This window comes from Carcharhinus amblyrhynchos, chromosome 3 (genome assembly GCF_965287045.1).
Source record: "Carcharhinus amblyrhynchos chromosome 3, sCarAmb.v2.hapA, whole genome shotgun sequence".
NCBI classification, from domain to species: Eukaryota; Metazoa; Chordata; class Chondrichthyes; order Carcharhiniformes; family Carcharhinidae; genus Carcharhinus; species Carcharhinus amblyrhynchos.
This window is the reverse complement of record NC_137326.1, coordinates 14,136,542-14,148,861: the sequence shown is the minus strand read 5'-3', so window position 1 is coordinate 14,148,861 and position 12,320 is coordinate 14,136,542. Positions and strand designations below refer to the sequence as shown.

The 12,320-nt window shown below is 41.7% G+C and overlaps 2 protein-coding genes across 6 annotated transcripts in view; one reads left to right on the top strand and one right to left on the bottom strand.

Annotated features, from left to right (window-relative positions):
- LOC145335868 (deoxyribonuclease gamma-like) overlaps nt 1-10,598 on the bottom strand; it is a 51,111-nt gene extending 40,513 nt beyond the window's left edge. Inside the window, exons 1-2 of one of the 4 annotated variants that reach the window (XM_080181623.1) lie at nt 10,086-10,598; nt 3,563-3,670 (exon numbers count right to left, since the gene is read on the bottom strand). In XM_080181623.1, coding sequence (XP_080037749.1) covers nt 3,563-3,643 — 81 coding nt within the window. In that variant the 5' untranslated portion in view covers nt 3,644-3,670; nt 10,086-10,598. Of the gene's footprint in view, nt 1-3,562; nt 3,673-10,047; nt 10,065-10,085 lie in introns of those variants that run through there. The other 3 variants (XM_080181601.1, XM_080181609.1, XM_080181616.1) reach the window with 3 other exon arrangements.
- Nucleotides 1-12,320, top strand: part of LOC145335837 (uncharacterized) — a 104,361-nt gene that overhangs the window by 17,962 nt on the left and 74,079 nt on the right. The gene's annotated exons all lie outside the window — the stretch shown is intronic.

The following is a 12,320-nucleotide window of genomic DNA, read 5'->3' as shown; positions in this document are numbered from 1 at the left end:
GCCATCTAGCCCTTCGAGCCTGCCCCGCCATTCAATAAGATCATGGCTGATCTGTCGTGGCTCAGTTCCACATTCCCGTCCTCTCCCCATAACCCTTAATCCCCTCGCTTATCAAAAACCCATCAACCCGCGTCTTAAAAATATTTAGCGAGGCAGCCTCCACCACTTCAACGAGCAGAGAATTCCAGAGATTCACCACCCTTTGAGTGAAGAAGTTCCTCCTCAACTCTGTTCTAAACCACCCCCCCTTTATCTTGAGGCTGTGCCCCCTAGTCCTACTGTCCTTTCTGAGCGGGAAGAGTCTCTCCACCTCTATCCTATCCATCCCATTCATCATCTTATATGTCTCAATGAGATCTCCCCTCATTCTTCTAAACTCTAACGAGTACGTGAAGCCTGGAAAACAGACCCTGTTGGGTTGCTCGCAGGATCCCAGGGGGGTCCCTTATCTAAGGGCATGCCTGATTGAGGGACCCGGCATTGGAAAAGGATGAGCCAGCTCATAGCCATTTCCCTGTCCTTGGTGCTAACTCCCCTCTGCCTTTGCTATGATTCCCATACACTTATCACTCGTCTGGATAGGTGCAATAAGACTGGCAGCCACCATAAAGGGCAATCCCAAAGTTTTCTACAGGCATATAAATGGAAAGAGGGTGATAAAAGGAGGAGTATGGCTGATTAGGGACAATAAAGAGAATTTACACATGGAGACAGGGGGCATGGCTGAGGTATTAAATGAATACTTTGTAACCATCTTCATCAAGGAGGTAGATGTTACCCTGTACGTGGTGACAGATGAGGAAATTCTGTCCCTAGAAGGGTTCAAAATTGATAAAGGGCAAGTGTTAAGTAGACTGTTGATACTGAAAGCTAACAAGGCACCGAGATCAGATGCAATGCATCCAAAGACGTTGAAGGAAGTGAGAATGGAAATTCCAGGGGTGCTGGCCTTAATCTTCCAGCCTGTTCTAGATTCAGAGGAAGTGCCAAAGGACTGCAGAATTGCAAATTATGGAATCATAGAATTGCTACAGTGCAGAAGGAGGCCATTTGGCCCATCCAGCCTGCACTAACAACAATCCCACCGAAGTTCTATTCCTACACTCCATGTATTTACCCTGTTAATCCCCCCAACACTAAGGGGCAATTGAACATAACCAATCAACTGAACCTGCACATAAGAAATAGGAGCAGGAGTAGGCCATCTAGCCCTTCGAGCCTGCCCCGCCATTCAATAAGATCATGGCTGATCTGTCGTGGCTCAGTTCCACATTCCTGCCTTCTCCCCATAACCCTTAATCCCCTCGCTTATCAAAAACCCACATCTTACACCTTTGTTCAAGAAAAGTTATAAGATTATCCCCAGCAGTTACAGGCCAGTCAGTTTAACATCAGAGGTGGACAAGCTTCTAGAAACAATTATTTGCAATAGAATTAGTTGTCAGATGGAAAAATGTGGGTTGATTAGGAAAAACCAGCATGGATTTCTACAGAGGAAATCATGGCTGGAGTTATACCTCTTCATCTGAATCGGGCAGGTGAGGCTTGCAGAACGGCATTCTCTATTTGGTCTTGGGTGGGATCTTAAGAGCCTTGGACGGGTGAGGCGGTAAAATTCCGGCACGTGTTTCACTTGATGGAGTTTTTTTGCAGAAAGGTCAATGAGGTTGCAGAAAGGTCAATGAAGGTAATGCTGTGGATGTGGTGTACGTGGACTTTCTGAATACATTCAATACAGTACCACACAACAAAGCTGAGAGAAAAGTTATAGCTCATGGGATGAAAGAGAGTGGCAACATGGATACAAAATTGGCTGAACATGGGAAGTAGTGGGTAACAGTCAATAGATACTTTTTAGGCTGGAGGAAGATTTATGCTGCTGTCCCCCCAGGGACAGTTCATATTGAATCCAATTCATGGTCCCCATAAGATAGGCATACAAGATCCAAGCTTACAAGATAAGGCATTGCACCCCATCTTGGACTTGATCTGATGCTTGATCTTAACCAAAAGGCCACAAAACTTCTGGAAACTTCATGTTTGTGAGCAGTATTGTGACCCTTGCTTTTCCTAACTTATATGAATGATTTTGGTGTGCAGGGAACATTTTCAAAGTCTGTGGATGACACAACATTTGGAAGTATAATGAACCATGAAGAGGACAGTGTAGAACTTCAAAAGGACATTGACAAGTTGGTGGAGTGAGCAGAGAGGTGGCAGATGAAGTTCAATGCAGAGAAGTGTGAGGTGATGCATTTTGGTAGGAAGAACATGGAGAGACAATATAAAATAAGGGATAAGCAGAGGGACCTGGGTGAATATGTACATGGGTTATTGAAGGTGGCAGGACAGATGGACAGAGCAATTAATAAAGCATTGAGTATCCTGGGCTTTATTAATAGGGCACGGAGTACAGGAGCGAGGAGGTTATGTTGGACTTGCCCACATCTGCCATTGTCCATAAGACTGGCTTCATTACCAGCTGTGGAAGAGGTTGTGTTGACCCTCAATTCTTTGAACACTTTGCCAGTGACTACAAGGTGAATCAAGGCCTGGACACAAAAAGATGCAGAAAATGATAACTAAAGGAAGAAAGTCTTCTCAATACCGAGATAAAGAAAAATTATTGTGGATGCTGGAATCTGAAACAGACAAAGTTGCAAAAATTCAGCAGGTTTGACAGCATCCGTGGGGAGAGAATAGATATGGAGATGCTGGCATTGGACTGAGGTAAATACAGTAAGAAGTCTCTCAACACCAGGTTAAATTCCAACAGGTTTATTTGGCAGCAAACTGCACTAGCTTTCGGGGCTTTGCCCATCCATCAGGTGAGAGGGGAGTTCTGATCACAAATGGGGCATATAAAGGCACACACTCAGTTTACAGAATACAGATTAGAAAGTGAGTCTTTACAGCTATTCAAGTCTTAAAGGTGCAGACAATGTGAATGGGGAAGCATTAAGCATAGGTTATAGAGATGTGTATTGTCTCCAGACAGGACAGTAAGTGAGATGTTGCAAGCCCAGGCAAGTCATGGGGGTTACAAATAGTGTGACATGTCTGGAGATAATACACATCCCTATAACCTATGCTTAATGCTTCCCCATTCACATTGTCTGCACCTTAAAACTTGATTAGCTGTAAAGACTCGCTTTCTAATCAGTATTCTGTAAACTGAGTGTGTGCCTTTATATGCCCTGTTTGTAATCAGAACTCCCCACTCACCTGATGAAGGGGCAAAGCCCGAAAGCTAGTGGTGTTTGCTACCAAATAAACCTGTTGCACTTTAACCTGGTGTTGTGAGACTTCTTACTGAGAGAGAATAGAACCAATGTTTCAAGTCTGGATGGTCCTTCCTCAGAGCTCAGTGCCAACTCTGCTCAATTCTCTGCTGTGTTCACTTTTTTAAAAGATTAGTTTGGGATTTGGTCATGGTATTTGTGAAGCGTGTGATGGGGTGAGGTCTTTTGAATTGTTAGCTTATCTGTGTTATTAGATGGCTTGAAGTCTTGAGTGCAGATTAATGCACAATTTACACCACTAAAATGACAATGATACCCACTTTGACAATTGTTGCGAGAACTTCAGGCTTGGAGACTTTAGTTATCCCAAGCCGCTGAATGTTAAATGCAGCAATCTTCATCTTCACTCACGTCTTTGATTCAGGATCCTAGTGAAAGGAAAAGCCTTATTAACAGACGGAACTCTCATTGACATAAAATGAAATTCACTGTCTAATTCTAACAGGGACTTAGTTTTCACACACTAATTCTGTCCCTCCCTCAGCTTTGCAAACCATATCACCTGGTTTTTGTGAAGCCCAAGAATTTCGGTTGTCATAATGCATAACAACTTAAACAAAGACATAACCGTTATTCTTCTTTTCACTGTTAAACAGCTCAGATATATCCTCAGTGGTACTTTTCCATGGAAAGGGGACACCTACCTAATGCTGGGTTGGTAATGTGTTATTTATCTTCTTGAGACCATGCGATGTAGGAACAGAAGTAGGCCATTCAGCCCATCATGCCTGCTCCATCATTCAATGTGATCATGACTGATTAGATTTGATAATCCTCAACTCCACTGCAATGGCAGATTGGGCAAGTTCAGCATCAGCTCCTTGCGCCTGAGGATTTGATATTCCTCACTCCACTTTCCCATCTTATTTCCATAATCCTTGATTCTGATTAAGGATCTGTCTATCTTAGCCTTGAATGACCCAACCGCTACAACCCTCTGCGGTATAGAATTCCAGATTCACTACCCTCTGAGACAATAAATTCCTCCTCATCTCTGTCTTAAATTATCTGAGATTATCTCCTTTGGTCCTAGACTCTCCCATAAGGGGAAACAATCCCTCAGCATCTACCCTCTCCAGCCCCCTGAGGATCCTAATATGTCTCAATTGTGGCAGTGAGTACAGAGCTTCATAGACCAAGCAAGTCTTACATTCAAACTGTTAATCTAAGCAGACATAATTTCAGCGAGGGTGGTAATTGGGACATTATAGTTGCCTCTAGGATGATGCAAGAGAAAGATCAGCTATGATTCTGGTTTCTGTTCAATGTCCACTGATCAATCTGGAACAACTTTAATTTTTATTCCATTTTTAAAGTCACAAAGCCAATGTGTAGAGTGGATGGAGTAAGCCCTTAATCCATCTCCTTGCTTGCTCCAGAATCCAATTCATATTGAATCCAATTCATATTGAATCCAATTCATATTGAATCCAATTCATATTGAATCCAATTCATATTGAATCCAATTCATATTGAATCCAATTCATGGTCCCCATAAGATAGGCATACAAGATCCAAGCTTACAAGATAAGGCATTGCACCCCATCTTGGACTTGATCTGATGCTTGATCTTAACCAAAAGGCCACAAAGCCTCTGGAAACTTCACATTTGTGAACACCAGGTAAGGGTATGAATTGAGGAGCATCCTGATACTGTGAGGCTCTTCCTTCAGGTGAGACCCCTTTTAAGTAAATGGCATTGGAGGCCAGCTTGACAGGATACAACTTTGATAGAAGGAATTGCTGAGTGAAAGGACTCAGTGCGGTGAGGGAGCAAGTGTTGTTCCAGACTATTACAAGACAAAGGGTGTTCCAAGAGATGCAGAGAGAGACATTAAGAGCTGAAGTCCAGATGCATTAGTTAGGTGGGTAATTAATTGTTGAGTTTTATGTTTTTGCCTCTCTGTCTCTAAACTAGGGCTGTAGTTTAAACCAGGACTGGGGAGGTATGCGTAGATGAACTAGTTAATCTATTTAATAGAGCTAAAATTAATTGTTGAGCAATATTTACAAACTTAAACTTGAATTAGTTAGATTAAATGCAACAAAGGTGGCAGGGCAGCTGTAAAACGTGGGTGTTGGTGAATACCAATATCTTCAGCTCAAAGGACTTTGGCTCGGACTTAATGAGCTGGAGTCCAAGTTTTGAATGCTGCGATGCATCAGGGAGCATGAAAGGTACCAGAGCACTGATTCCTGAGGGCAGTCACACCCAAGTAGTTGAAGAACTCCAAGCCTGAAATCGACTTAAAAAAACCTTTGTTCTTACTTCAACAATGCTGGCTCTTTCAATATCCCTGGGCCTGGTAGACATAGAATCATAGAATCCCTACAGTGCAGAAAGATGATATTTGGCCCATAAAGCCTGCACCAACAACAATTTAATTCATAGGCAGCATGCAGTCTTTCAGAGTACAAGGAATCAGTAAAGAGTTAAATGATTATTGCGTAAGTTAACACAAACAGCTTACACATATGTGGATGCAGTAAATGAGTCAAAACAAATAGTTATGATTTTAAACATACATGCTGATATTTTAAATGTATTTCAATGTATTGTACACTTTGGCCAAGCTAAAGTTATCAAAAGACATGATGGTAACAATCATTAGTTTAAAACCAAATGTCTGCGAACAGGTCAGTCAGCAAGTCTTGTCGGATGGCATTCCTAAGCAGGACCACATTATGCAACATTATGAATAAATGTATTCAATGCCCAGACACAAAATAGATATGAACCTGGACACAGGAACACATAGCTATTCAACTTGGCAGTGAGCCAGTAGGAATGTTCATTTGACCTCGTAGTAGTCATTACCTAGCAACAGGGAGTTGGTAAGTGCCAATAGGGGAGAATATGTCCAGAATGAGTTGGACAAAGATATCACCCATGCTATTAAGTATCTAATGATTGGCTGAGGTAGTTGACAGAGATTTGTATTGATGATGTATAGCTATTAAATGGAATTGATTCTAAGCTAATGGAAGACAGAATTATTGATTATGAAAAAGTATAATTGATCTGTATTTGACTCAATAACTCAGTTCTTCCGGAAAGGTTTTGCAGCTCTATCCGTGGGGCTCTGGTCAGCTGTATGTTTGTATTGTATTGTGTTTTCATGTTAAATAAATTGGTTATGTCTTTACACAGAAATATTTGCCTTGAGTTTTGAATTGTCTTAGTTTAAGACTCAGTTGGCTAACTCTTGAAATTTCCCCAACCCATAACTCCACATATTTACCTTACTAATCCCCCTGACACTAAGGGACAAGTTAGCATAGGCAATCAACCTAACCTGCACATCTTTGGAGTATGGGAGAAAACCAAAGCACCTGGAGGAAACCAATGCAGACACGGGGAGAATGTGCAAACTCCATATAGACAGTGACCCAAGGCTGGAATTGAACCTGGATCCCTGGCACTGTGAAGCAGCACTGCTAACCACCATGCTGCCCTGTTTTCCTTCATCCTCTGTATAGGAGAGTGAGTTAAGAGCAGCTTAGGTATTTAATTGCTACATTCCATTTCCAACCACGCAACATGTAGCAATTAAATATATTAGCAAAGGTGTGGAGACTTAAATTAAAGTCCAATATGATTTTCTAAGGGAAGATTAAAGGAAAATTATTTATTTGAAGTGCCTTATAATGTTTTTAATGTTGAGTTGCAGAAATTTACTTGGAATGAGGGGAAAAAAAACCCATCTGGCTCACTAACACTTCTTGTATCATGAATATATTCCTCCAAATAATGTGGGGTAAGAATTCATCTGGATCATTTCCTGGATCTGCCTGAGAAACTAATTAAACTTGCACCCAATCATCCCCCTGTCCAATAAGGTTGAGATCCATCAGCTATTCCCTTGGACAAATTTGACCTTTTGTCAGTGTGAAAGTCGGCAACATTAACTCTAGTTCACAAATGCTGCTTGACCTGCTGAGTATCTTCAGTGCTTTAGTCTGGATATGTCAGCATTCCAAAATGTGAATCTGGGGTCCTTAATTTCGCCTAAGTAGCATTGTTGGACTTTTTCCTGCTGTGGATAGGGTAAACAAAGCATAATAGCTGTGGCATTGTTACTGGACTAGCAATCCAATAGTTTGAGCTAATACTCTGGAGAGAGGGGTTCAAATCTCACCATAGCATTTGGTGGAATTTAAATTCAATTAATTAATAAATCCAGAATAAAATCCTAGTTTGTGGACAGTATGGTGGCACAGTGGTTAGCACTGCTGCCTCACAACACCATGGTCTGGGGTTTGATTCTGGCCTTAGGTCACTGTCTGTGTGGAGTTTGCAGGTTATTTTGGTGTGGAGTCTGCAAGTGTCTAAGTGGATTTCCTCTGGTTTCATCCCACAGTCCAAAGTTGTGCAGATTAGCTGGATTGGCCATGCTAAATTTCCTTAGTGTCCAAAGATTTGTTGCTTAGGTGGATTAGCCATGGTAATTGCTTGGGAGAGTATGGAGAGAAGGGTTCTGTTGCTCTTTTGGAGAGTTGGTGCAGATTTTTACAGTAACTTCATTGCGGTGTTAATACAAGTCTACTTGCAACACTAATAATCTTAAATCCCTATAGACTTCAACTCCAGACCAACAATGTCAGCCCAAAGCAGTTGACACTCCTCCAAACTTGAAAAGGGGTATTGTAAACCCTCCAGAATGCCTGAATCTATAAAATCAGAGATTTGTGGGAGAATGAATAGCATGCGATTTTATTTTTTTAAAATACACATGAATGAGTAAAGACTTGGTGAGAATGGGTGGGGGAGGAGGTGCATTATTAACGTATTTGGAACTGTAAGGATTAACGTGGGGGAACAGTACCACCCACATTCTAAACTTGACAGCAGCATAAGTCAGCATGAAGATAGTGCCTAGTCAGGACTGTATGCTGTATATATGTATATGGTTATGTGTTACTAATAGATATTGTTCAACCATAGAAGCTGCTAGACCTCTTCGAGACAATATAAAACCTTACAAAATAAAAGCAAATTACTTTGGATGCTGGAATCTGAAATCGAAAGAGAAAATGCTGGAAAATCTTAGCAGGTTTGGCAGCAACTGTAAGGAGAGAAAAGAGCTGATGTTTCAAGTCCAGATGACTCTCTATCAAAGTTTTGACAAAGGGTCATCTGGACTCGAAACGACAGCTCTTTTCTCTCCCTACAGATGCTGCCAGACCTGCTGAGATTTTCCAGCATCTTCTCTTTTGGATACAACCTTACTACATTGCAAGGTTTAAAAAAAACTCAGCAAATACCACCCCCCAACAAACAGCAATGTGATAATGAGCAGAAAATCTGTCTTTTGTGCGATTTTTGTTTCACTTTTTTCATGGGATGTGGGCACATTCCACCGCAGTTAAGTATTTATATATATTTCCCTCTTCCTGGCCCCACTGCACACTAAGCTTAGCTTTGCTTCTGTCAGTGTTAACATTGGTTTGTTTTTAACCTCTCAAAAAAGGGTTTTTTAAGTCACGGAATACAGTCCGGAGTATTTTTGCATTCCGCACTTTGAACAAGTGCGTGTTCAGCAGAATGAGGACAAAGATCGCCAAGCGAGGCAAAGTCCCCTCAGCTAGAATCTGTACATTCATAAGAACGTAAGAAATGGGAGCAGGAGTAGGCCATCTAGCCCTTCGAGCCTGCCCCGCCATTCAGTAAGATCATGGCTGATCTGTCGTGGCTCAGTTCCACATTCCCGCCCTCTCCCCATTACCCTTAATCTCCCTGCTTATCAAAAACCCATCAACCCACGTCTTAAAAATATTTAGCGAGGCAGTCTCCACCACCTCAACGGGCAGAGAATTCCAGAGATTCACCACCCTTTGAGTGAAGAAGTTCCTCCTCAACTCTGTTCTAAACCGCCCCCCCTTTATCTTGAGGCTGTGCCCCCTAGTCCTACTGTCCTTTCTGAGCTGGAAGAGTCTCTCCACCTCTATCCTATCCATCCCATTCATCATCTTATACATCTCAATGAGATCTCCCCTCATTCTTCTAAACTCTAACGAGTACAAGCCTAGTTTATTCAGCCTCTCCTCATAGCTCAACCCCCTCAACTCCGGTATCAGCCTAGTAAACCTCCTCTGCACTCCCTCCAAGGCCAAAATATCCTTGCGTAAGTACGGCGCCCAAAACTGCACACTGGAGAATCCAACTGACTGAGATTTTACCTAGAAGAGAAATCGTGCCTTAATTATCACCAATCCGTAGGCACAAGCTGACCCTTCTTTATTAAAACTTTCCACCGTTCAGTAAATTACCAGCCAAACCGGTTTTTTGAAAGGCTGTTTATTTTCTACCAGTTCCCAAATCTAGCCTTAAGAAACTCCGCATTCTGTCATACCGGCTCATAAATTCCCCCCACTGTCTTTTGAATGAAACGTCCTCAAAAATCTGAGACCCATATCTTTCAAAAGAGGAAGCGGCTTCAAGCTGAATATACTGTAATAGTTCAGCGCTGCTGCTTTTCTCTATGACACCGATGTTTCACATTCTTTCTGTAGACTCATTTTCACCTGATTTCCAAATAGCAACAAAATTGTAGCGTGAACAAGAACTCCGAGAGTGACTTGTCAACATATCCCTGCAAAGGTTGTGCCCTCAGCAATTCTCTGCATCCTCAAAAATAGCTAGTCCTGGGGAGAAAATGGCCAATGCCCCATTTTCCAGTTAAAATTCATGTTTGAACCTCTCTTCTCGCACTGGTGCGAATAAATGAACGAAACAGTTCCTTACCTTTCAACAGGTCTGTCAGCATCTGTAAGGAGGCTTACCTTTCACCAGCTGTTTCTGCTCTGTGTATCTTTTGGATAAGCAATTTTACCCTGTGGAGGTTTTGAACGCAGTTGCAAAGTGATAGAACCCGATGGATGAGCTGTCTGGCTGCAATCGAAAGAAAGCAGCTTGGGTTTACAACGGGCTCGGAGTCAAAGTTCCGAGTTTGTTTATTACTCACGAGTAGGCTTATCTTAACACTGTAATGAAGTTACTGTGAACGTCCCCAGTCTGTGTTTGAATTAAATCTGACTTGTGCCTCAAGTTTGCGTGCGTCCCAATTTATTTTCCGCACTAACCACTTCCTCTGGATCTAAGACAAGAAGCCCAGCGGCAGATTGTTCAAAGAATCTTCTGTATGCACTTAAAGGAGGCAAAGAACACCTTTGCCTGTGATGGTTCACGGAGATATCCACTCACTCATTCATTGTGATTTAAATTGAGTGCCGCAGGCTAAAGCGTCCTGGAATGATATGAATCTCCAGGATCAGAAGTGAGCTTGCAGATGCAATATAGGTAAAACTTTGTGGGTACACTCCTTCTGTTAGACAGGATTGATTCAGAATGTTCCCAGTGGAGTCCAGAACTATGGGTCATAGTTTGAGGATAAGGAATAAACCTTTTAGATCTGAGGTGAGGAGAAATTTCATCACCTTCTCTGTTTTAAATGGGCAGCCTTTTTATTTTTAAAAATGAGCCTGGGATTCTCCCTCAAGTGGAAGCATCCTCTCCACAGGCACCCCTCAGGATTTTAATACTTCCAATTAATTCACTTCTTGTTTTTGAACATGTTGTGAAATTATAGAATCTCAAATACACCATTATCTTACATTTAAGTTAATTTATTAGTGTCACAAGTAGGTTTACATTAACACTGCAATGAAGTTATTGTGAAAATCCCCTAATCCCACATTCTGGTGCCTGTTCGGGTATACTGAGGTAGAACTTAGCATAGCCAATGCACCTAACCAGTACATCCTTAGGACTGTGGGAGGAAACCACAGCACTCAGAGGAAGTAAAGTCGCTCTCATGCAATTCCAAAAAAAACGAAAGTCAAAATTTTGGAGAGGAAATTGTTTGAGAACAGAAGTAAATCCAATTCAATGTAATCTTAATAAATTAAAATTATGGTCATCTGTCTAATCTCCCTGAGTGGTTCAGTTGTGCAATACTGAATATAAATGTTTAATTTCCTAATCTTTCCTGAGACTGTTTTGAGTATCAGTGTTGATGGCAAGCCCATCATTGATTGTTGATCCGATTAGAGCGAGTTTATCAGCCCAAGCATGAATATTATCTGGGTCTTGCTGCATCCAGGTCACGGACTGCTTCAGTGAGGAACTGAGAATGAAGCTGAATGTTGCGCAATCATTAGCGAACATCCTCACTTCTGATCTTATGATGGAGGGATCATCATTGATGAAGCAGCTGAAGATGGTTGGGCCTAGGATGCTGCCCTGAAAAATATCCTGCAGTGATGTTCTGGGCACTGATGTCACCAACAAACAACTCTTTTCCTGATAACTGCATCCAGAGGAGAATTGTTCTCTTGTCAGTTCAATAACTGGTCTTGTTTGGACTTGGTTTAAGAAGTGTTTGTGTTAACACATACTTGTGCAACTAGTTTGTTCTTAGTTATGCTTCTGATGTAAATCTAGAATTACACCTTAATTAATCTTATGCGTCATATATCACATGTAGCATGTTACCTCAGTATCGAAACAATAATTATCTTCACCCCAAGGGCATCAGAATTAAGCTGTTGAATTTAACCAAGTGTTCTAAGCAGAGAAAATTCATTCCTACTTTTCCAAACTCTGAAGATAGCAGATAATCGGGGAGGCAGAGCAGCTGTGACGAAGGGTCATCCAGGTTCAAAATGTTGGCCCTATTCTCTCTCCACAAATGCTGTCAGACCTGCTGAGCTTCTGCAGCATTTTCTGTTCTCAGTATCAAGCTGGTTTCTGTGTGACTGCGCCAAGTCATCTGACTAAACGTGTGGTCTGCAGAGGAACGGAACTCATTTTCTGTGATATCTTGGAGATATCAGCTGTTAACAGTAAAAATCCTGTGGTATTACTTTCATTGCTGCATTTTGAACGTCAACTCACCAGAAGCTATTTGTCTGTGTACTCTAGTAGGTACAACTCAGAGTAGTCAATAGCAGCTCTTAAAAGTCATGGTGAGGCCATTGTCTTCCTGCTACACTACATCTTAGTCTTTTTCAGTCTGA